At 38.3% G+C, this 25,902-nt stretch overlaps 2 protein-coding genes across 4 annotated transcripts in view; one reads left to right on the top strand and one right to left on the bottom strand.

Moving 5' to 3' along the window:
• Positions 1–24,122, top strand: FBXL3 (F-box and leucine rich repeat protein 3). 3 transcript variants are annotated; one of them, XM_066236407.1, is made up of 5 exons: positions 1–319; positions 6,397–6,745; positions 9,667–9,789; positions 12,961–13,132; positions 21,486–24,122. In XM_066236407.1, the coding sequence occupies exons 2-5, from the start codon at positions 6,398–6,400 to the stop codon at positions 22,127–22,129; spliced, it is 1,287 nt and encodes a 428-aa protein (XP_066092504.1). In that variant the 5' UTR covers positions 1–319; position 6,397; the 3' UTR covers positions 22,130–24,122. The 3 variants fall into 3 exon arrangements, with proteins under 3 accessions (XP_066092504.1, XP_066092506.1, XP_066092505.1); XM_066236409.1 differs by having other exon boundaries at positions 196–501; XM_066236408.1 differs by lacking the exon at positions 1–319 and adding an exon at positions 368–501 and having other exon boundaries at positions 6,397–6,601.
• CLN5 (CLN5 intracellular trafficking protein) overlaps positions 13,974–25,902 on the bottom strand; it is a 22,323-nt gene continuing 10,394 nt past the window's right edge. The window contains exon 5 of the mRNA XM_066236412.1: positions 13,974–13,993. Coding sequence (XP_066092509.1) covers positions 13,989–13,993 — 5 coding nt within the window. The 3' untranslated portion in view covers positions 13,974–13,988. The remainder of the gene's footprint in view (positions 13,994–25,902) is intronic.

Below are 25,902 nucleotides of genomic sequence, written 5' to 3' on the forward strand. Positions count from 1 at the left end.
CGGAGAGTAAGACCCGCCGCAAGGCTCCGGGAGGCGGAAGCCCCCGCTGCGCGGGGTGGCGCGCAGCCCGGGCCTCCGCGAGCGCGCCGCCGCGGACACGCGCGCGCCCCGCGGGCGGAGACGCGCCGGGAAAGCGCGCGGCCGCGAGTCCCGGGCGCCATTTTGGAGTCGGTGTTTGGGCTGAGGCGCAGGAGGTCTACGCGGTGGCTGTGGCACGCTGGGCAGAGTCTCTCACGGCCACGAGGGTTCCGGGCAGAAGGACGTGGACGGCGCGGGACTAAGAAGGAAGGCTTCTTCCCCGGCAGCCAGAGCCGCAAAGGTGGAGCCGCACTGGCGCCCGCCGCGGGACCAGCGCCTCGGATGCGGGCGGAGCGCGGGGGGCCGCGTCGGCGGGAGCCCGAAGCGCGGGGTCGGGGGGGCCTCATGTGAAAGCCGCGGGACCAGCCGCCGCCGTCCCCGGAGCCCGGGGTGGTGTGTGGGGGAGGCCGCCCCCGGCAGCAGGTACGGCGGAAGGGCAGGGCCGGAGCCCCGCGGCGACGGCGAGGCCGGGGAGGGTCTGCCGGCTTCGGGGGGCGGCTGGGCGGGCCTGGCGGCGCGGGGTCCGGACGGGGCTCGGGACGGGGCGCGGCGCGCGGAGACCTTGGATTTGCTCGGGGGCGTTTCCCCGCTTGGCCGCTTCAAAACATGTCACCAGGGCGTGGTGCGCGTGCCAGGGCCGCTGCGGCGCCGCCGTCGCGCTTATCACTCCGGGCGGGGCTGGGGACGGGCTCTTCCCGCGGCGGGCGACGCCCCTGCTTGTAGCTTGAGAACTGAGGGACGTTAGGGTGTGGAAACGTCCGGTAGGGCGCCTGAGAAAGGTCAGGAAAAGGCCATCTGCGGAGGTGGTCGGGGAGCGGGGCCGCCGGCCGCGGAGGCGAGTGCAGAACTTGGCCAACTTGTGAGCGGCCGCTTCAGGTGGGGTTGCGCGGGGCGCAGGACGCGGCGCGTTACGTGGCCCGCATCTTCGAGCGCAGATGTGACAGGACTATATCTTTCTGCTGCTGATGTCCAATCGAATGACCCAGCTCCTTTAATTGGTCTTTTTTTTAATCTCTGAAATATTTATGAAAATGTCATTTACGCCCAGTTATCTGCAAATGACCACTAGCAGCTTTTCCCCACTACACTTTAACTACCATCTAGTTCCGAGAGTGGATCTCAGCACGCGTTTATTCTTGTATTTCAGCCAAAGAATGCATATTAATTCTGACCATAGTCAAAGCAGAATGTAAACGGAAAGGAAATGTGATGCTAGAACAAGCTTTTTATAGCTAAGTACAAATGAACTTTTAAAATTATCACAATCGCGTCCTGGCTGGATAGCTCAGTTGGTTTATAGCAGTGGGCCCCAAACGTTTTTGGGCCACGGACCGGTTTAATGTCAGAAAATATTTTCACGGACCAGCCTTTAGGGTGGGACGGATAAATGTATCATGTGACCGAGACAAGAATGAGTCTTAGACGCATGTAACAGGGAATCTGGGCATTTTTAAAAACTAAAACATCGTTCAGACTTAAATATAAACAAAACGGAAATAATGTAAGTTATTTATTCTTTCTCTGCGGACTGATACCAAATGGCCCACAGACCGGTACTGGTTTGTGGCCCGGGGTTTGGGGACCACTGGTTTAGAGTATCCTCCTGGAGCTCAGAGATTGTCGGACAAATGGTCAGGGCACCGGGCACGTAGAGATCTATGCTTCTGTCTCCCTCTCCCTTCCAGATGTCTCTTCCCCTCTCTCTCCCCCTTCCTCTCTCACTAAGATCAATTAATGAAAAATTTTTTTGCAGGGACGCACAGCTAAATGTTCTCTCCTGCCCCTCATCTGATGAATAAGCGTGCCTGTTCCTTTCAGAGTGTGTGGATATGTTAGTTCTGTAGCTCCTTGTGCTGCTCACTAGTCTGTAGACTTTCCTCATGACTCATGAGTTTACGTTTTGGCCCTTCAAGGAGTATCAGTCCCTGACCAAATGCTTTCGGTGCCTAAGTTGCATTAATGATTTGGGGCCAGCAAAAGTTGCAGTTTGACCTGCTTTTTATTTTAATTTTATTGATTTAAGAGAGAGAGAAAGAAACATCAATTTGTTGTTCCACCCATCCATGTATTCATTGATTGATTCTTGTATGTGCCCTAATCAGGGATCAAACCTATAACCTTTGGGTATCGGTATGATGCTCTAACCAACTGAGCTCCCTGGCAGGCAAAATTGAACTGCCAGATCCCTGAAGAGGCCTTGTATTGGTGCCCTGCAAAGTCTCTTTAACATTTATTGTTCAGCTTCAGTCTCTACACTTCTGTTGAATTATAAGAGGTGTTTTACTTTGACTGAAAGTAGAAAATAGTCCATTGATGAAAATTCTTTGTAAACTGATGGATGCTTTGAATTAACTTTCATTACAGCAAAGCTTCATGTGCAAAAAGGTTTGAAAAATACTTCTGAAAGCATTGTACATTTTTGCATTGATACATTAGATCATCCTGGAAAAAAATTGATACTTAAAAATTTTATTAGGTGCTCAGCATGTTCTATTATTTTCATGCATTAGTGAGGATGATGCAGAGACCATTTTAATGGGCATTTGGTTTTAGAGTTCTTTCTGTTGCCAAATTTAATATAATTAGGACATAGTACAGTCATATTTGACAACAGATTTTGTTCTGCTAGTACTAAAGTAGTAAGTGCTTAAAATATGCTTTGGTGGTCATATAGTCTTATATCTAGATGAAGAGATACTGTTTCTTAGTGTTGCATACTTTTTAATATGTCACTCTTTTATCTCCTCAACTTGGAAAGTTATTGAAATATACTTTATTTAAAACAGGGCTATGCCTGACCAGGCAGTGGTGCAGTGGATAGAGCGTCGGACTGGGACCCGAGGACCCAAGTTTGAAACCCCGAGGTTGACAGCTTGAGCGTGGGCTCATCTGGTTTGAGCAAGTCTCACCAGTTAACCCCAAGGTTGCTGGCTTGAGCAAGGGATCACTCGCTCTGCTGTAGTGTCGTGTGGTTGTGCCCCCACCCCCAAGGCACATATGAGAAAGCAATCAGTGAACAACTAGGGTGCTACAACGAAGAATTGATGCTTCTCATCTCCCTTCCTGTCTGTCCCTGTCTTTATCTCTCTCTGTGTCTCTCACAAAATAAAAATAAACAAAACAGGACTTTTAATAGACAAAAGAAAGTATTACTAGGATCAGCAAAGTATTAATAAAGATAATGGCCTGAATAACACTGTCATTTTTTGTTTATGTGTCTATATACGCTAAAGTAAGATGAATCATTTCATCTTTAAGTTGAATAGTTCTAGTTTTACAAGACTCTTTTTCAGAAACAGGCAATCAGCAGTCTATAATAGGGAGTAGAAATTATGAAGATGGCTTCATTCTTTTTTGAATCTCTGTATCTCAAAATTTTGAAGAGTTTTAGATAGCCAGAAAAGAAATTACAAGCCCTAGGTAGCAGACTCTTTGTTCTTTGACCCAAATTTTACATGCTAAAATTAAAGTAAGCCTTCAAGATAAGTTAAAGCAGAAAAATGGGTCATAATGACAGTGTTACTTCAACCTCTTGTAGGACATTGTTATTGGGAGAGATTTTTTTTTTTTTTTTTTTTGGTATTTTTCTGAAGCTGGAAACAGGGAGGCAGTCAGACAGACTCCCGCATGCGCCCGACTGGGATGGGCATGCCGGGTGGATCTGGGGCTTCGCTCTGCCTCTGCCGCAATCAGAGCCATTCTAGCGCCTGAGGCAGAGGCCACAGAGCCATCCTCAGTGCCCGTCAAACTTTGCTCCAGTGGAACCTTGGCTGTGGGAGGGGAAGAGAGAGAGAGAGAGGAAGGAGAGGGGGGAGGGGTGGAGAAGCAGATGGGCGCTTCTCCTGTGTGCCCTGGTTGGGAATTGAACCCGGGACTCCCGCATGCCAGGCTGACGCTCTACCACTGAGCCAACCGGCCAGGGCCTGGAGAGATTTTTTATATTAAAGGTTACGTTGTAGTTTATACCTTTGCTCTAAACATTTTAAAATATGCATTTTTAGATTAACATAAGTTTTAGTATTCCATAAAACTACCCTCTTGTCACCTGTGTCATCATTTTCACTCTTTCTCTCCTCTTGCTCAAAATGGTATACATCATTTACTTAACTCACGGAGCTGGACATAGGAGCAATAAGGAAAAGGTGTTTATTGCACATGTGCTAAGACCTCCTGGGCTGATTTTAATGCCACAAAGACCAGGGGTCTCTGCCATTGTTTCCGTCTGGCCCGCAATTCTTTTTTCACAAATTTTGCAGGCTACTGGAGAGAGAATCTACAAAAACATACTTAGTTAAGATTTATGCATTTGCACATCCTTTGTCCCACACAGAAATCAGAAATTCTTACAGGCTTGTGTGCCAAGAATAGAGTTGGAGCCAGCCACAAACCATCCTTTTCAAAAGATGCAACTCCAAATCCAAACCACTAAATTAAATAGAGATACTAGTACGTGCTGTGAAGTTATTCCATTTAGTTTAGAGCCTGCAATAACTATTTTTCCAAAAAACAAGTCAAAACAATACCTTTTTTATCTGACTACAGTGTAATTCATTGAGATTAAAATAAATGTGTAAAATACAGGGATGCATATTGACAAAAAAAAATTTACCTGTTATGCCATCACTACAATATATAATCCCATTCACGATTATAGGTAGTTACTATATTAATGTGGTGAATCTACTCCCAATGTGTGTTTCTCTTCCATACATGTGTTCTTGTACTCCCATACACATATTTTATTTTAAAATAAAAAATCCTTTTTTAAAGCTTTTTCATGGATTTGACAGAGAGAGGAAGGGAGAGAAGGGGGGGAAGAAAGGAAGAGAGAGAAGCATTAACCTGTTTGACTTAGTTATTCATTTAGGTGTGTACTCATTGACTTAGTTATTCATTTAGGTGTGTACTCATTGACTTAGTTATTCATTTAGGTGTGTACTCATTGATTGCTCCTTGTACAGTACATACCCTGACTAGGGGTTGAACCTGCAACTTAGGGTTTGCAGGGATGATGCTTTATCCACTGAGCCTCCTGGCCAGGGCCGAAAAATAGGATCATTTTTACTATTTTACTGTGTTATACACTTTAATATCTTTAATACTGGACTATTGTACTATAACTGAGTTCAACAATCATCTACTTTCAAAAGCCTTAGTACTATTTAATGCCTCACAAGAACCCTATGTATTATTACCTTCATTTTACAAACTGAGGCACATGGAAATCAAATAATTTGTTCAAGGCCACATAAACAGTGAGGGACAGATCCAGGGTTCAAAATCAGGGAGCTTGATTCCAGAGCCACACTACTTATTTTATTTTTTATTTTTTAGCAAGAGAGACAGAGAAGCAGAGAGAGGGACAGATAGGGACAAATACACAGGAAGGGAGAGAGATGAGAAGCATCAATTCTTTGTTGCTGCACCCTCGTTGCTCAGTGATTGCTTTCTCATATGTGCCTTACCAGGAGGTCTCCAGCCAAGCCAGTGACCCCTTGCTCAATTCGGTGACCTTGGGCTCAAGCCAGTGACCATGGGGTCATGTCTGATCCCATGCTCAAGCTGGTGACTCTGTGCTCAAGCCAGCAACCTTGGGGTTTCAAACCTGGGTCCTCTGCATCCCAGGACAAAGCTCTGTCCATTGTGCCACCATCTGGTGAGGCCATACTACTTTTTAAAGAAACAAATGGAATTAAGGTAATACAATGTATGGAATAAACATATACCTGTCATTCAGAAATACAACGTGGGGTAAACATTGCAACAGTAAGTGGTGGGTTGGAAGAAGAAACCAAACAATGCTTAGTAGGAATGAGTTTGCATATTTTTAGCAGAGAGTAGGTTTGACCATAACATCTATCAAAAACTGTTCAGTGTGGAAAGATTGTTGGCTACTTAATTCAGATCCTCTCTGGAGGTTCCTGGGACCCTGGTCTGCCTTGAATTCAAGAATTCAAATACATCAGGTATCCTTAGAAGTCTTGTAAGAAACCTTTAAAGTGTCACTAGGTTCTCTTATAGTTAGTTGACTGTAACTTTTAAAATATAAATTCTTGCTTTAGTTTCAAAACCATGATGAATACAAATGTTTAAACAACTGTATAGAATCTGTAAGATGACAGCTGGTCTCTGCTGGCATTTTCATTATATTTCATTATATTTTGGTATTCTCCTGGAATTACTGGTCAAGTCTTTCTGCATGTTTGTGGTTGTATTTATAAATATGTATATATACATCTCAATGACAGAAGAATAAATTTTGGATTTATTTCTATTCAGAAGTTAAATATAAAAAAAATGTGCATTTCTTCTGAATAGGATGAAACGAGGAGGAAGAGATAGTGATCATGATTCATCAGAAGAAGATACTGCAGAGAAATCCAAGAAACTGAGGACTACAAATGAGCCTTCTCAGACTTGTGATTGGGGTAATCTCCTTCAGGACATTATTCTCCAAGTATTTAAGTATTTGCCTCTTCTTGACCGGGCTCATGCTTCACAAGTTTGCCGCAACTGGAACCAGGTATTTCACATGCCTGACTTATGGAGATGTTTTGAATTTGAACTGAATCAGCCAGCTACATCTTATTTGAAAGCTACACATCCAGAGCTGATCAAACAGATTATTAAAAGACATTCAAACCATCTACAATATGTCAGCTTCAAGGTAATACTTTAAACCCTTTTTAAAAAAAAAATAAACCATATTATTAGTGGGTTTTGTATCCTAAATCAGTACATCTTCTCATGCCTTTGAAATACTGCTTTTTAGGGAAAGTGCTTAAAGATTTAGAATTATTGTATACCTTAGAAGCTGTGACAAATAATTATATTTTAGCTTAATTATTCCATTTTATTATAATTTAGTCATTAAAGAGCAGAAGCAACCACTAAATAAGCATAAATCATTGACCAAAGCTGTCAGTCACATTGAACTATTGCCAACGATTTAAGGAAGGATAAATATACAATAAAATTTTTTTTTTAATTTCATTTTAGAGAGGAGAGGGAGAGACAGAGAGAGAGAGGAGAGACAGAGAGAGAGAAGGGGGGGAGGAGCTGGAAGCATCAACTCCCATATGTGCCTTGACCAGGCAAGCCTAGGGTTTCAAACCGGCGACCTCAGCATTTCCAGGTCGACCCTTTATCCACTGCGCCATCACAGGTCAAGCTAACAATAAAAAATTTTAACTGTGGAGATTATGATGGACTAACGCTTAATTATTTCTATCTAGTAGGGACTAAGTTTGCTTATTGATGGCTTTATGATATGGGGGGTCTTCAAAGAAAAGGAGACACAGAAATTTTATGTAAAAAATTTAAGTGAATATATTTTAGAAGTAGGAAAAGGTAATGGAGGAATGCCAAAAACTGTTCTTTTAATTGCAGGAAGGGACATGTTAAAATCATGCAGCGATGAGATAAATGAAGTAGGGTGGCTTTTTGATATGTCCAGAATAGTTTAAGAAATCATAGAGGTTTATATGAGTAGAGAGATCTGTAATGTTTTGTTTTATTCAAACATATGTGCCCCAGGAGGAGGATACACCTGGTGATGGGAATGGTTGGGTGTATTATAGCCTCCTTCCCAGAAAAATGCATAAAGGCCCTCAGGCCACTGATGGTAGAATTGCTGGGTTTAGCAAATAAAAAATAGAGGATGCCTAGTTAAATTGAGTTCTGATAACCAACAAATAGTTTTTAGTATTAGTATGTCCCTAGCATTATTTGGAACATACTTAATACTCACTGAATGTCGTGTATGTTATCTGGCAACTGTAAGTGGGGGAAAGGGTGGGGAATGTAGGAGGCTCGGACAGACAGAAAGCTAGGAACTCCTCCTGTGTTGTCCTTCCCCCACCTCCCTGTTCAGAAAACTCAAGAGCGTCCACTTTGGTTTCAGTCATCCTTGAGTTGTCTTAAGAGTGTTCTAATGATAAATCCTGTAAAAAGGTGAGTATAATATGTTAATCTCATAGGTAAAAAGACCAATTCCATCTAGTGGGTTGGCTAGGTCAGTGTTAATTTTTTATTACAGCCCTCTGACACAGTTCAGCTGTGTCCAACTTATAGAGCTTACTTAACAAAACCATTTGTCCTATAAGTTTAAACATTTTTATTTTATTGTTTATTTTGCTGAGGAGGTAATTTCTGATTTGCAAAAGAACCACATCACAGGATTTTTCTGAGCTCTCCTGATAATACTTGTTTTTAATTCATCATTGACTATAGGCCAAAGAGGTAGTCAGTTATTGGAACAGGGTTCTCAAACTTTATATGCATCAGCATCACCTTGAGTGCTTGCTGAGGTAAAGATTTCTGAGCCCCACCTCCAAAGTTTCTGATTCAGATAGTCTGGGTTGAGCATAAGAATTGTCATTTCTAACAAGTTTCCAGGAGATGTTGATGCTGCTCTTTTGGGAACTACACTTTTGAGAACCACTGGTGTGGAGAAACTTAGCCAGAGGATATTATAAACAGCTCTGAAACTTTAATATAAATTAGGTCAGCAGTTCTATAGCCAGCTCATAGAACATTTTGGGGTTAAGGTAATGTATGTCAATCTGGAATAAAGTAATGATACTGCTTTTAACTATTCTGTTTTAAGATGCTTTTTAGCCCAGGGAACAACTTCCGTTTTGAAAAAAGAGCTCTGGAAGAGTTTTTTTGGTCATATTACCCTTTTCCCAAGATGTATCTATACAGAAGAGAATGTAGGAGCAGCAACTTCTCTTTGTTTCAGATTTTCATAGTTGACTGGTTGGAGGCCCTGATTTTACTTTCATTCATTTTTTTATTAATATCATTAATGATGAATCCCCAGTTGTGACTCCCCCCCCCCCTTTTTAAGATGAGACAGACTCCCATATGTGCCCTGACCAGGATCCACCTGGCAACTCCTTTTGGGGCCGGTGCTTGAGTACTGAGCTATTTTTAGCACCCGAGGCTGATGTGCTCGGGCCAACCAAGCTATCCTCAGCACCCAGAGCCACACTTGAACCAATTGAGCCACTGGCTGCAGATGGAGAGAGGAAGAAGGAAGAGAAAGGGGAGAGGGCATAGGGAAAAGCAGATGGTCACTTCTCCTGTGTGCCCTGACTGGGGATTAAACCTGGGACGTCCATATGCCGGCTGATGCTCTGTCCACTGAGCCACTGGCCAGAGCCTACTTGAACCTTCTGAATAAATACCTGCTCATTTTCTTTTGTCTTGAAACGTGTAACATAGACACTATTTATATGTATGTATTTATATGAACTTCTAAACATGTAATTTTTTTCAAAGATAAATTTATGCATTGCATTAAGTTATATAGTCAATTTGGGATAAATCAGCTTAGAGCTAGGATCTTTCAACATTAGATATATCTCTTATAATGAAAGTTAAGTCTTGACAGTTTCCCTTACAATTTTTCAGGATGACTTAGAAAGACTAAGGTTGTATGTGAGGGTGGATGGTTGAAAGAATCAATATTCTTTAAATTATAATGCAGTAAACTAATAACTATATTTTTTGGTTTTGTAAAGTTAAGATATGCACAGGGTAAGGTAAATATATCCATGAGTAAATGGTATTTTCTTTCCTAAGGTGGACAGCAGCAAAGAATCGGCTGAAGCAGCTTGTGATATATTATCGCAACTTGTGAACTGCTCTTTAAAAACCCTGGGACTTATTTCAACTGCTCGGCCAAGTTTTATGGATTTACCAAAGGTATCTTGCTGGTTTTGTTTTGTTAGCTGTTACTGAGAAATCCATTGAAACCCTACCCATTTCCTGTACTGACAGTGGGAGTGTAAGAAAAGTACAGTATGTTTTCTGGTTATGATACAGTTCTGTTCCTACGACAGTGACATAATCTGAAGTTTGGTGTAAGTCGTCAAACATCCTACCCTAACACAAATGGAACACTTGCACTTTTAACAGTCCAAAATGGCTAGGTAAGCATACTGGGGGACACCAACTCCCTCACTCATACACCACGTTACTGTGTATCCTTCCAATGCATGCAGCCAAACTAGTTAGCCCACGTAGTCCATAACTAAAACACTAATGGTGTAAACCGAAACACATCTCAATTTTTTTGTTTTTATGGGAGTGAGCATCGTAAACTCAAAATGTCGTCTGTTGAGACTATTGTAACCCGAGGACTCCCTGTAATATAATGGAAAACCAGGTATTTAAAGTACTAATAGAATTTATAAAAAAAAAGCTTTTTTTTTATCCTTGTGCTTCATGAGTAAGGTTGAAGAGTGAATGAATTTGTAGAGGAACTTAAAGGAAGACAAAGTAAAACTGAGACACAAACATGTTAGAAAAAGAGGCATATAAATGTGCCTTTTTGTATTTTTCAGAGCAATTGGTGAAATTAAAATCAAAGAAAAGTAGACAGTGCCAATATTGAGAGCAGGAATAGCTTGCTTATAAAATCTTTCGGTGAGTGTGTAAATATTCTTAAGCAAAGTTAGTATCAGTATAGTTTGGATTAATTTACAGATGTTATTTAGAAAAATTTCTTTTTGGTGAAGCATTAGGTTGATTTATATTCATATTTATGTTCTGAGATTATCCTACATGTAATTAGAAATGGCCTTTTGTAATTGCAGAAAATACAAAAATAGAAAAAAGAAGCGTGCTTTTTTAGACAACTAATCCTGAGTATGTTAGCTAATGTTTAGCATGACAATAATTTGAAAGGATTTTTTCAGAGTACACTACAAACTAAAATGTAGATATCCCTTTAAATCACCTAAGAGTTTAATTTACTAGGATGATTCAGGCAGAAATTTTACTAATTTGAGTGTATATTATATAACCTTTGAGGTTCAATAGATTATCAGTAACAAATATACTGCTCACAAAAATTGGGATATTTTAAAAAGAATATGAAGCGATAAGATACCCCTAATTTTTGTGAGCAGTATACATCACCAGTTAATTTCACAGTCTTAAATAATTTTTAAAAAGGTTTACTATATATGTTCATTTGAGACAAAATGTTTTTTCCTCATGTGTAAAATAAGGGAAATGGACAAGAGAATCTATTCAGCATTTTAAGATTCTCAAGTACATGAGTTATATCACTGTAGTTCTCAAACTTAATGTGCATAAAAATAATCAGAGGAACTTCTGAATTTTTGATTACTGTTCCTATTTTAAATTTTTCCTTCCTAAGCAATCCAGTCCTAAGATGAATTCAAGAACCTCACTCTAAGAAGCATTTAGTTACACACTATAGGAGCACTTTGTTCAAGCATAGTATAGGAAATGAAATGTGGTGGATTGATTTGTTTATGTATATACTATAGATAGATAAAAAACAATTATACATGTAGTACGTGTATAAAATATACAATATTAAAAGGTGTGTTGAACATAATTCAGTTTTATTACTCAGGATTATCATTATGCATAATTAAACTAGTTCTACACATAGTTTTGTCTTTGAGAACTATTGAGTATCTAGGACTGCTTTCTTCCTTATTAAATGGGCCCAGGATACTTATACTGTTTTTCTTTTTCTGTTATGGCTTTTGCACAGATTGAAAGAGGGTGATGCTATAATTTTTGGAAATCTTGTGAGAACTGAAGAGAACATGAAAGAAATGTTTTACAAGAGCGAAGTCTGAGGGAAATGGGAAATTGAAGGCAGTGATTCAGTCATGAGTATATTCATGAAGAAATGTGGTTATATGAGATATAATTGAGTTGGATATGAAAATTAGAAGGAAGATACTAACATTAAATAATAAAGAGTTACTTAATCAAAATACAAGTAGTAAACAAGTTATTTAATTATAGTATGGGAAAAGGAATGTAACCAAAAAGATTATGTTTCATTTTACATTTATTTGACCCTTGAACAACACGGGGGTTAGGGGCACCAACGCCCAAACATTTGAAAATCTGGCCCCTTCATAAGTGGATTTCCAATTGTGGGTAGGATAGAATTGACCCATGTACAACAAAGGTTGGTATTGCACAGGCCCACTTGTATGAAATTTGAGATTTTTCATAAAAAAAAAAAAATTCATGTATAAGTGGACCTGCACAATTCAAATCCATGTTGTTCAGAGGTCACCTGTACTTTCTTGGCTATTGGCCTGCCCTGTTCCCTTTTTACTGCTATAGTGAATTTATAAAGCTAAGGGAAGGGTCACATTGGCTTTGTAGAGGAATGTTTCAGACCGTGTATTAGCCTCTCTTTCCCTGGATTTTTTGTCCCTTTTTTTATGGCGGCTTATACCTTATTCAAGTCACTTACATTGCCATGCTTTAATTCCTGTTTCTGTACAGTGGTTCCTTTGGGTCAGATTCTGCATCCAAATGATAATTTATACAATACACAGATGGCTATTAATTGGTACATTTGTGGGAAAAATACAGTAAAATAGGCTTGAAAATATTGTAGGCAATTTAACATATTTAAAGGAGTCAAATTGGGGATTTTATTTAGGTATGATTTTGATTATTTTAGAATCAGATTTTATATGAGCTTCCATATTTTAAATGAGTCTTTCATAGCTTCTGAGTTGAAAGTTTTTAACTTTTAATGATTATACTAGTTGTTACCACTATTTTAATCGTCTAAGTTTAGTGTTATAAAATACCAGAGTAGGGTTTCCAGATAAGGTGATATGAAGTGTCCGAGAGATGTTCTTATCCTGGATTCCAGAATTACTCTTTTTACTTACCATTTATTGTTGTGATAGACACTCATCCTGAGGCTTGAAGTCTTTTTTTCCCCAAAGTAAAAAAACTTCAACAGAGCAAAGGGTATAATACAGTTATGAAGTATAGCATTAAGGTTCAAATGAACAAAATATGTGTTTTGATAACAACCTCAGTTCTTGAAATTGAAATAATGTTTTGTTTGCTTTTCAGTCTCACTTTATCTCTGCACTGACAGTTGTGTTTGTAAACTCCAAATCCTTGTCCTCGCTTAAGATAGATGATACCCCAGTAGATGATCCATCACTCAAAGTACTAGTGGCCAACAACAGTGATACGCTCAAACTGCTAAAAATGAGCAGCTGCCCCCACGTGTCTCCTGCAGGTATGTTGTTTTTGCCAGATAACATTTTAGTAAAATGTAATGATGTTTTTCCCAAAGTAAGAAAAACTGTTATCACTAATCTTGAAGGTGGATTGATATGATTATTCATCTTTGTTGCATAAGAGTGTTTTTAATGTCACTACAGCAGCATAGATTCTGTAGTATTGATACTTCCAACTTATTTTCTAATCTTATTTGACAGTCTGTCTCCAACCCGTACTAGAAAATGGATAAATTTAAAAAGAAGAGATCTGCCTGAGGTACTCCTTTAGGTAAAATAGAACTTTCTCTAAATGTTGAGCTAATGGTAGGTTCTGAGTCAGTATAATCTTGTAATTGCTTTTTGTCTCACTACATAGAGGGAGAAGAGTTGTGCTGAAGTTGTCTTAATATTTTGCAAGATAATGCTTTTCTTAAGTTGAAGTTTAGAGCCAAGACCCTTCAAATGGCATTTTAAAATTCTCTTTCCAATTTCTCTTATATAGAATTTAAGAATTCTACATTATTCAGTTTGATATCATTTAACTTCCAAATGGTTTGTATTATAAACATATACCCGTACTTTGTATTACTCGCTGATGCTTCACTCCTCACTCAGTCTCCCACTATTGACTTTCTTTCCAACCCTTTGACTGTGGTATTTGGAAAACCTGTTTTTACGGGATAGTGTTAAACCCTCAAAATCTTGACAGAACACTTCCCAACTTCTTGCCATAACTGAAGCCTGATTTCCCCCCCAAAAAAAGAGTCCCTCTTGGATGGAGATTACTTCTTCTCTCTGTCTCCCACACAGAGGATCTTGGTAATGGGAATGGCGAGGTCTCTTGCAATACAATGGGACTCCACATCCATGGGTTCAAACTGTGGATTAAAAATATTCAGAGAAAAATGTTACATTGGCCTGACCACCTGTGGTGGTGCAGTGGATAGAGCATCAGACTGGGATGCAGAGGACCCAAGTTTTTTTTTGTTTGTTTGTTTGTTTTAATTTTTATTTTATTTATTCATTTTAGAGAAGAGAGAGAGAGAAAAGGTGAGGAGGAGCAGGTAGCATCAACTTCCATATGTGCCTTGACCAGGCAAGCCCAGGGTTTCAAACCGGCGACCTCAGCATTCCAGGTCAAGGCTTTATCCACTGCACCACCACAGGTCAGGCCAGAGGACCCAAGTTTGAAACTCCGAGGTTACTGGCGTGAGCGTGGGATAATAAACATGACCCCATGGTCGCTGACTTGAGCAAGGGGTCACTTGCTCTGCTGTAGTCCCCTGGTCAAGGCACCTATGAAAAAGCAATCAGTGAACAACTAAGGTGCCACAACGAAGAATTAATGCTTCTCATCTCTTACTTCCTGTCTATCTGTCCCTCTCTGTTTTTCTGTCTCTGTCACAAAAAAAAAATGTTATGGTTGCTTCTGTACTGGACAGGTACAGATTTTTTTCCTTGTCATTCCTTAAACAATACAGGATAAAAGCTATGTTCATACCAATTAGGTTGTATTAAGTATTATCAGTAATGTAGAGATGATTTAAAATATTTGGGAGGGTGTGTGTAGGTTATAAGCAAATACTATGCATATTACATAAGGGACTTGAGCATCCATGGGTTTTGGTTTCTGTGTTGGGGTTTGGGGTGTGATGGGCATGTGTGTGTAAGTGTATGTGTCTTGGAGCCAGTGTCTCATCATGGATACCCAGGGATAACGATATTTTTCTAGGTGTTTCTGCCACTTCTAGATTATTGCTAAAGATGATAATCTAAGAAGAATGCGCTTTGGCAGTTACTTTTTTTTTGTGACAAAGAGTCAGCGGGACAGATAGGGACAGACAGGAAGGGGGGGAGAGATGAGAAGCGTCAGTTCTTTGTTGCAGCACCGTAGTTCATTGATTGCTTTCTCATATGTGCCTTGACTGGGGGGCTACAGTAGACCGAGTAACCCCTTGCTCAAACCAGCGACCTTGGGCTCAAGCTGGTGAGCCTTGCTAAAACCAGATGAGCCCGCACTCAGGCCTGCAACCTCCGGGTTTTGAACCTGGGTCCTCCATGTCCCAGTCCGATGCTCTATCCACTGCGCCACTACCTGGTCAGGCGGCAATTACTTCTTATGTAACCTCGGTCACAGTTTATTATCAACTGTATATATAGGTTTGCTGTGACGGTAAGGTTCATTCTTCCTAACTTCATAGTGTACGAGGTCTTTTGTATTCTAATCTCCACCTATCTTTAATCATGTTTGCTGCTCACTCTTGGGCAACTTTTACTTGAGCCCTATATAACCTACAGTTCTTTATACCTTGTGTCTCATTGCTACACACCTTGTGGAATACCTTTTTTACCCTACTTCATCCAGATAACTCCAGCTCAGCTTTCAAAATTCAGCTCAGATGTTCTGGTTTTATTCTGATTTACTCCCCTTCTCTGTTTTAAATACCCCATTGTTTCCATAGCACTCTGAACATAACTTACAGCACTTACTACACCGTATGGAAGTCTTTAGATCTCTGGTTTCTCTGGGACTGAGCTCATTATTCTCCATATCCTGGTATATCCCATGTTTCTTTTATTAAATATACACATCAGTTCTTTTCTAAAATTACTTATTTATTTAGATTTTATTCATTTTAGAGAAAACAGAGAGAGAGAAAGGGGAGGAGGAGCAGAAAGCATCAACTTTCATATGTGTCTTGACCAGGTAAGCCCAGGGTTTCAAACTAGTGATCTCAGTGTTCCAGGTCGATGCTTTATCCACCACAGGTCAAGTCTTTTTCTTTCTTTCTTTTTAAGTGAGAGAGAGAGGGACAGACAGGTAGCGAGAGAGATGAGAAGCATCAACTCATAGTCACGGCACCTTAGCTGTTCGATTGCTTTCTCATATGTACCTTGACCAGGGGGCTCCAGCCAAGCCAGTGACCCCTTGGTCAACCCAGCGACCATAGGGTCATGTCTGTGATCCTATGCTCAAGCTGGCGACCCTGTGCTCAAGCCGGATTAGGCTGCACGCAAGCCAGCAACCTTGGGCTTTGAACCGGGTCCTCAGTGTCCCAGGCCAGTGCTCTATCTACTGCACCACTTTCTGGTCAGGCACATCAATTCTGATAGTATGGTATAAGCTTTCTTGGTCTGACCTAATGTCCTTGGACTAATTTTTAGGAATGGAAGGGAGGAAAAGGAACACCTGTGATATTTTTAAATTTAAATTTTAAATGTTAAATTCAATTTAATATTTAACATTTGTGTATTGTCTTTCCAACCGTATTTTGCACATTAGGACAAACTCTCTTAAGATATAATATGGGCTGTTTTCTGTTCCGCTTTCTTCACTGAACATTTTATCAAACTTTTTTCCCATTTCATATAGTCCTTATAATTGTCTATTACTGGACCTCTAGGGACCATTTGACTCTTACTTGTGTCTCGCAGCTGATATCATACTCTTGATTTTCTTCTTCTCTAATTGTTTCTACTCTTTTCTTTACTATTTTTATTTTCATTCCTTAGATTTTGGTGTTTCACTGTGTTCTGTGTTGGGTCCTTTTTTGTTTTACTATGTAAAATCTGAGCTGTCAACATCATTCATGGCTTTAGTTACATTCTATATGTTAATACCTCTGGAATTATAGAGCTATGTAATGAGCAGCCAATGGCCCAGTGTCTCTAGGATGTCTTACAGGTAAATCAAACAAATGAACATCTTTTTCCCTTGTCCAAATCTTGCTTTTTTCCCTTTTTACTATCTCAAATGAATGGCACCGCCCATCTAGTTGTCAGGGACCTAATAGACATCCTTGATTCCTCCTACCCAGCTCAAACTGGCAGGATCACCAGCTTGAGCATAGGATCATAGACATGACCCCATGGTCGCTGGCTTGACCAAGGGGTCACTGGCTTGACTGGAGCCCCCTGGTCAAGGCATATATGAGAAAGCAATCAAGGGGCAGAATTAGGATTCTTCTAATTCTGTAGGTTTCACTCTGTTAGTTCTGGAAAATCTTCCCTGATTCCCTTTTTAAGACTCCCACAGCATTCTTGTTTAATTGTCTGCTGCCCCTCTTACCCTTACTTTGTACATTCCTTTAGTCACGAGGTTTAGTGACTCCATCACTGAAGTGTGCCTTGAATCTCTATAGTGCCATAGAATGAATGTTTGTGGTGTTCCCTAACTCCTCCCATCTCCCAATTTCATGTATTGAAGCCCTAGTCCCCAATGGATGGTGTTTGGAGGTGGGTTGGGAGGTGATTAGGTCATGAAAGTGGAGCCCTTTCATAAATAAGATTAGTGCCTTCATAAGAAAGGGACAGGAGAGAGATGATCTCTTTCCTCCATGTGAAGACAGAGTGACAAGGAGGCCATCTACAAATAGGAGAGTTCTGGCCCTCACCCAATTCTGACCATGCTAGGACCATGATCTTAGATTTCTTGTCTCCAGAACTGTAAGAAATAGATGTTTATTTTCTAAGCCACCCAACTGTGTTAGGTAAGTAGCTCAGACTAAGACACTGTACCTTTCTTCATCTCCACTCTCTTACTGCTGTAGTCTAGGCCCCCACAATCTTTGCACTGTACCTTCTCAACAGATTTCCTGACTTGCAGCCTTGCTCTTTTCTGATTTCCATGCTACTGCCAGAATAATCTTTCTAAAATATAAATCTGATCCCCCCCCCACCCCAATTCTTTTAATACTTACTATGTTTTAGAGAAGATCCAAACTCCCTACCGAGGGTGACAAGATGCTTTATGATCTGGTCCTTGCCTATTGTTGGGCTTCATCTTTTAACATATTCTTTTACAGTGTGTGAGCATCCACCAGTTCTTAGAATGTTTGTGTTTTCTTCCATGTCTGGTTATTCACACAGGAAATACCACTCACTTTCTTTCTCCATTCACCTTTGCCCTAGCTGGAAGCTAGATTCTTCTAATTCTGTAGGTCTCACTCTGTTAGTTTGGAAAATCTTCCCTGATTCCCTTTTTAAGACTCCCACAGCATTCTTGTTTAATTATCTAATGCCCCTCATTAGGATAAGGATGTTTTGTTCCTGTTTTAGCTTTACCATCCTAGGCACAATATGTCAGCTGAGCTGGTGAACTTCTAGTTATTTAGTATTCCTGTTGATAAGCCAACATTTGCCTTTGTAGTTTTAAGTTGGGGCACTTCCTTCTACATTTTTGCTGTCATTAAAAAAATGAACTACCAGTACTTTGGGACACAGCAGTTGGCTTCTGTAAATTTCTTCCTTAGGACAAACTATTCAGAAATAGAAGAGCTAGGTCAGGTAGCCTTGACCTTTTTTATACTTCTTGCTGTGATTTTTTTCCCCCCAGATGAGTTATATGAATTTATAATGCCATCAACAATGGGTTTCTATACTAGTTTTGTAACAGTTTTATTGAGATTCATATACCATACAGTTTACAATTTACTGGCTTTTAGTATATTGACAGAGTAGGGCATCCATCACTACAATCGATTTTAGAACATTTTCATTATGCCAGAAAGAAACCACATACCTTTTTGCCATCAACGTCCAAAACCCTCATCCCAACCAGCCTTAGTCAGCTGCTAATATGCTTTCTCTCTCTAATGTATCTGTTCTGGACATTTCATATAAATGGAATCATACTACACTGCTCACAAAAATTAGGGGATATCTTACTCACTTTGAAATATCCCCTAATTTTTGTGAGCAGTATATATGTGGTCTTTTGTGGTTTCTTTCACTTATCCTGTTTTCAGAGCTCATCCATGTTGTAGCATGTATCAGCATTTCATTTTTTTTATTATTGTCAAATAATATCCATTGCATGGATAATGGCTGCATTTATCTTTGTATCAGTTGGTGGATATTTGGGTTGTTTTCACCTTTTAACTTTGCTGCTGTGAAAATTCATGACAAGTTCTTGTGTGGACATATGGTTTAATTTCTCTTGGGTATGTAGCTGGGAATGGAATTGCTGAATCATAGTAACTGTTTAGCCATTGAAGAGCTGCCATATTGGTTTCCAAAGCAGCTGCACCATTTCACATGTCTACTAGCAGTGTATGAGGGTTCCAGTTTTTCCACATCCTCATCAACATTTGCTATCTTTTTTGATTATAGCTGTTCTAGTGGGTGTGAACAGGTATCTCATTGTGGTTTTTATTTGTATTTTCTTGATGATTCAAATTCTTATGTGCTTAATGACAATTTATTTTCTTTGGAGCTGTCTATTCAGATACTTTGCCTGTGGTTTATATTCTTTTTATTATTGAGTTGTAACAGTTTTCCAGTTTTATCTGTCACTGTTTTTGTGTTGAGTATTTAAACCCTGGTAACTATTAGTTTTTTCTTGCTGCATAACTAACAACTATAAATTTTGCATCTTAAACCAACACCTATGAGTGCCACAGTTCTGCAAGATAAGAGTTTTTGGCATTGCTCAGCTGGCTTCTCTGCTTAGCCAATGAAGCTCTGAATCTTTGACTTCCTCTTCTGCACCAGCCAGAGAAAACTCAATTTTTAAAGGGGTCATGTAATTACATTAGGACAACCTGGATAATCTTATTGTAAAGTCAGCTGTGCCATATAATAGAACATAATCATGGGGAGGGGTATCTTACCACATTCACAGGATCCAGGGATTAGGATACAGAATCTTGGTGACCACTTTTTTAGAGTTAAAGCCTGCCACACTGTTTTTAGTGATTAAATGATATCTGTTAAGTTTCTATCTTTGGCTACCATTTCCCATATTTTTAACATCAGGCTTTATGAGATTGCAGAGAAGGAAAATGTGCTCAGTTTACCTCAGGTGGTCAGTTATTTGAAAGTATATACAATACAAACCTTGTAGAGAAACTTGACAGTGTCTGAATGGTGAAGCACAGATGTCTTACTCCCTCTTCTGGTGACTTTCTGATACTGGCCAGTTTATCTCCACCGATTCTGTTGCTTGTATTCTCCTACTACTCCTTTCAAGTTTTTGGCTTCTTGGTGGCCTCAGTATTGTTACTTCTTAAGCAGTAGTTAAGTACATGAATTTAGTCACTCATCACTGAGTCTGTTTGAATTCCAGTTGTACTTTTCTTAGCTAGCTGCCTCAACTTAAAAATAGAATACTTACCTTTCTAGACACTATTTGTGGGATAACATACCTAGTACCTAACATACCATTGTTGTATAATAAATGGTAGTTAATGTGATATGTGTTTTGTTGTTCCTAATCCCCATTTCTAAACACAAAAAGGAAGTGGTTTGAATGTGTCATTTATCAATTAGTATATATAGGGTGTGTCTTATTGGCCACATTGGAGATCAGATATTGACTTTTGGTAAATCATCTGCTGCTAGAGGAGTGGGGCAGTTTAAAGCATAGTGCCCTAAGAATTGGAACCATTTAAGGAACTGCTTTGTGGGTATGTTAGAGCTTTAAAAGTCAAAATGTATATTTACATTAATGTGAATTGGGTAATTACCTTGTGACTTATTATATACTATTAGCAGTTAAACTTTCATTTGATAGAAATCTTTTTATTTTTTTATTTATTACTTTTTTTTTTTACAGAGACAGTGAGTCAGAGAGAGGGATAGATAGGGACAGACAGACAGGAACGGAGAGAGATGAAAAGCATCAATCATCAGTTTTTCATTGTGGCACTTTTAGTTGTTCATTAGATTACTTTCTCATATGTGCCTTGATGGGGGGGGGGGACGACAGCAGACTGAATAACCCCTTGCTCAAGCCAACAACCTTGGGCTCAAGCTGGTGAGTCTTGCTCAAACCAGATGAGCCTGCGCTCAAGCTGGCGACCTCGAGGTCTTGAACCTGGGTCCTCCACATCCCAGTCCGACTCTCTATCCACTGCACCACCGCCTGGTTAGGCTTAAATGTCCAAGTTTCATAAGTCGTATTTTGTATGGTTTTTACCTTATTTATTGATTGTTTTGAATTTCAAAAATTTTTTGGCTTCTGTTTTAATGATCATAATTTTTCTTGTATAACCTGAAAATTTAGTGTTAGGGACCAGTTTTTCTTAAAACATGGTACTGAATTACTGGGATAAACCTTACTTATTATATATATTTTTAAATGATACAATTAATTTATGACTTTTGAATTGATGTGAGCTTCATTTCTTTTTCAAGTATTGAGTTTAAATTGGTCTCATTTTCTTACAGACAAAATTAGTAATAAATTTTTAAATATTTATGACTTATCTTCCACTAGTTCGAACCATACAAACTACATTTAAATTTTATTGCTTTGTGTAAGGAAGTATGGTAAGATTTTTATTTTGGCACTTGTATTTGATTAAATTTTTGAACAGATGATGAACTTGTAAGAAATTTGTTAATAATTAGGTCTTTTTTCCTTCCAAGGTATCCTTTGTGTGGCTGATCAATGTCATGGCTTACGTGAACTGGCCCTGAATTACCACTTGCTAAGTGATGAATTGCTGCTTGCTTTATCTTCTGAAAAACATGTTCGATTAGAACATTTGCGCATTGATGTAGTCAGTGAGAATCCTGGACAGACACACTTCCATACTCTTCAGAAAAGCAGCTGGGATGCTTTCATCAGACATTCACCTAAAGTGAACTTAGTGATGTATTTTTTTTTATATGAAGAGGAATTTGATCCGTTCTTTAGGTATGAAATACCTGCCACCCATCTTTACTTTGGGAGATCAGTAAGCAAAGATGTGCTTGGCCGTGTGGGAATGACATGCCCCAGACTAGTTGAACTAGTAGTGTGTGCTAACGGATTACGGCCTCTTGATGAAGAGTTAATTCGAATTGCGGAACGTTGCAAAAATTTGTCAGCTATTGGACTAGGGGAATGTGAAGTCTCATGTAGTGCCTTTGTTGAGTTTGTGAAGATGTGTGGTGGGCGCTTGTCTCAGTTATCCATTATGGAAGAAGTATTAATTCCTGACCAAAAGTATAGCTTGGAGCAGATTCATTGGGAAGTGTCTAAGCATCTTGGTAGGGTGTGGTTTCCTGACATGATGCCCACGTGGTAAAGACTGAATAATGTAGGGAATGATTTTTAGCACCTTTAAGCATATTGTATTATAATAGTTTATCTCCTGTAGTTCTGATGTAATTCTACTTTGTGGCACAGAAATATATCTGCATTGAGCTTATAAGGATTGTTTATTGGAAAACCCATGGACCAGTTTTGGTCAGAAAACGTTGTTTCTTTAGCCTAAAAGTCAAATTGCAGATTTTTTTTTTAAATGTGATTTAAATCTGAAAGTAATAACCTGTTATAATGATGAAATATTTTACAGTATGAAGGAACAAAACCTATATAATATCCAAGGAGTACTAATAGGTTTTCCAAAATGTTATGCTGTCTATGCATTTTTTAAAAATGTAAACTTGACATTTTAGGGTCTTCAGTTATACATACACCTGTTATAAGGTGTTTAATATAGCTCAGGAAAGTGAGCATTTTGTGAGGAAAATGTAGAATATTTTGTAGCTAATGAAAAAGATTGGTTGAATGTTCTCAAATGTTACAAAGCTCTTTAATGAGGTATAAATACAATTCGAACTTTAGAAATCAGATCTATGACACACAGTGGTTATATTAAAAAAATAAACAACCAAGGTCAAATGAAAGAAAAATAAACAATAGAAGGGAGGCATTGTTTAACTTTGTATACTCTTAGGTTTGCTTTGTAATCTGCTAAACCCTGAAAATTCTTTTCTGCAATATGTTATTCTGTATGTGACACTTGAGGCATCATATGTCAAGTAAGGAATGCTTACCAGTTCTTCTTGGTTCTCTTTATCTTTGTTTAAACTAGTTTTGAAGTATTCTACAATAATTGAAAAGTTTATTTTAAAAGCTAAATTGAAATAATTGAAGACAGAACTTAAAATATTTAAAAATTATTTCTATGAAAGAATATTAGTCTCCAGTGAATTTTATTGATGGCTCATTTTTCCATTTTGGAATCATAGTTATGTAAGTAGAATTTTCAAAAATCATAAAAGCACCAATGTACAGTTCAACAAAGTGTAAATTTTAAAAGAATATATTTAAGTTTATAATCATATTTTTGAGTACATATTGCTCAGTGGACTGGAAAATGTTAATAGAAAAATGTCTACAGTTTGTGATTGTTAATTTGGTTAAACTGGTATTTTATATTAGGTAGGGTTTTTATTTTCATATGAATGAAGGTAATCTATAATCCATACATTGTAGAAGCTGTAAAAATACTAAGTTTTGGGCTACATTTAGTTTTTTTAGATACTATATAAACTTTGATTCTGAGAACTAGTACTAGGAGATATTAGCCTCCTGAGAGAAATTAGAGGTGATTTTTACGTACCCCCAGTGGAATATATTAATGCTTGAAAGTTTTAGAAAGAATTTTGGTAGTTACGGAAGCTAATAGTCTTACAGAGATAATCTATTTTTAAAATAGATTACCTTCTAAGAATAAAAGATGATTTTCTACATAATTTTTGCTTTTTAAAAGTGATGGTATTCTGGCCACATAGCAATGAGAAGAAAAGCAGATGATCTAGACTTGGATTTTAAAAGTAATTATACTATTTCTCTCTCTTACTAAATAGTGAAAAGTTCTGATTGTACAAGAAATGCCTGTTAGTGAATGAAGCTTTTTTTCCCTGGCACAACTTTTGGAAAATGGAATTGACAGTACATAATCAGTTCTAACCAAAACTTTATTTGGAAATTTACTTTTTGTACAAATGAAATTATACAATGCTTGAAATATTTAAGTCACTTTATAAGCAAAATGTATAGCACTTAATTTGTTTATATACTGTAAACTATGTGTTAAATGCTTTTATCAATTTAAGAATAAAGGTAGTTACTAATGGTGTTGTATTACAATTTTTAAAAACTACCCTAACCTATGTACTTAATTGATGTTTAAACAAGTTAAACTTATAAATTTATAGTGTTTCAAATCCATTATTTGATGGCTGTAATGTTTAACCAATAAACTTTATAGTAAAATGGCTTTTTAAAAAGTGAGGCAAATGGACTCTATTCTTAAAAAAAGCTCTGATGTCTAAAGTGACAGGATATTAAAAGTTGACCATGAAATATAAATTTATTCAAATTTTATAAAGAAAATGGTTAAATTAAAAATAAAGAATAAGTTCTCTTTCTACATTTAGAAAGAATTTATAAAACATTATTTACAAATAGGATTCTTAATCAGTGTCCTTGGACCCAGCCAGCCTTTTAAGTCAGAAGTGTCTATATAAATCTATACAATCAGAATAGTTTTTATTTAAACTGTGATTGTTTTCATCTCCTGTCTTACCAGCTTCCATAAATTAACTTCAGTTTACTGTAGTAATCTGGGTTACTTTAAGAATATTAGAAAAACAGGCATTACTGAAGATTAAATCAATTTACTGCATTCGAACAATTATATCTATAGAAAAGCTTAGGAAGGGGGGGGGGTTGATGAAAGGCGGCTCAGGCCTGAACTAGGTTCTTTAAGAAGCTACACATAATCTCTTCCTCCTATCCTAGATAGCTGGAAACAATCTTTGCACAGATTCCAGCACCATTTTATTTATGTGGCTAATATTTTCAAGATGATTGAATTTATTGTGTTCTTTATGAAATTGTGTTTACATTTATTATAGTAAGCTTCTTTCCACAATATAGACTTAAAACTATAATAGCACTCAAAATATGCAGAACTCCTATGCATAAAATAATGAAGACAGGAAAATTTGGCTAGTTCACTTCCTTTTAAAAATCTGAAATGTCAGCTGTAAAGAGTAAAATGAAATAAGGATTGTATACTGTGTGGCCATTTTTTTCTAATTTCTAGCCCTTGATCTGGACTGTGTAGACACAAGGCAGAATGTTGATGCATAAAGTCCATGCATTAGTCCTAAATAACATATTTCATTTTTAGACAAAACTCATGAAGGTTTCAAGATTTTCTTAACATAGAAAAATTTTATATAACAGTACCCAGAAGTTATAGTAATAGTTTTAAAAATTGAAAACAAAGGCTATGCAGCAGCTTTGCTGCTCTCTTTGAAGATGAAGAAAGAGGTCCTGGAAGCAAGGAAAGGCAGCCTCTAGTATTTGGAAAAGGCAAGACTCCTAGTGCATCTGGAAGGATGAAGCCAGCCTTCCCGTGAATGGTCATTTTATTTTTCAATCACAGTTGACATTTGATATTGTGTTAGTTTCAGGTGTTCAATATAGTGGTTAGGCAATTACATAATTGATTCTACTCACCTGGCACTATACCGTTATTAAAATATTCTTGACTTTATTCCCTATGCTGTACTTTACATCCCTTGTGAGCCTCAATTTGTACTTATTAATTTCTTCACCTTTTTCACCAGTCCCCCAATCACTCTCCCACCTGGCAACCATCAGTTCTTTGTATCTATGAGTCTGTTTCTGTTTTTGTTCTGTAGAGTCTACACATAAGTGAATTCACATGATATTTGTCTTTCTCTAATTTCACTTAGCATACTGCTCTCTGGGTCCATCAATGTCACAAAAGCTAAGCTTCATTTTTTTTTTATAGCTGAGTAATACTCCATTGAATATATGTACCACCATATTTTTATCTACTTGTCTATCAATGGGCACTTGGGTTGCTTCCATATCTTATCTATTGTAAAAATGCTCCAATGAACATAAAGGTGTACATGCCTGTTGTTTGTTTTTTTGCAAGAGACAGGGACTGACCGGGAGAGAAATGAGAAGCATCAATTCTTTGTTGCGGCACCTTAGTTTGTTGATTGCTTTCTCAAACATGCCTTTACT

Source organism: Saccopteryx bilineata, chromosome 6, assembly GCF_036850765.1.
Source record: "Saccopteryx bilineata isolate mSacBil1 chromosome 6, mSacBil1_pri_phased_curated, whole genome shotgun sequence".
Lineage (NCBI taxonomy): Eukaryota > Metazoa > Chordata > Mammalia > Chiroptera > Emballonuridae > Saccopteryx > Saccopteryx bilineata.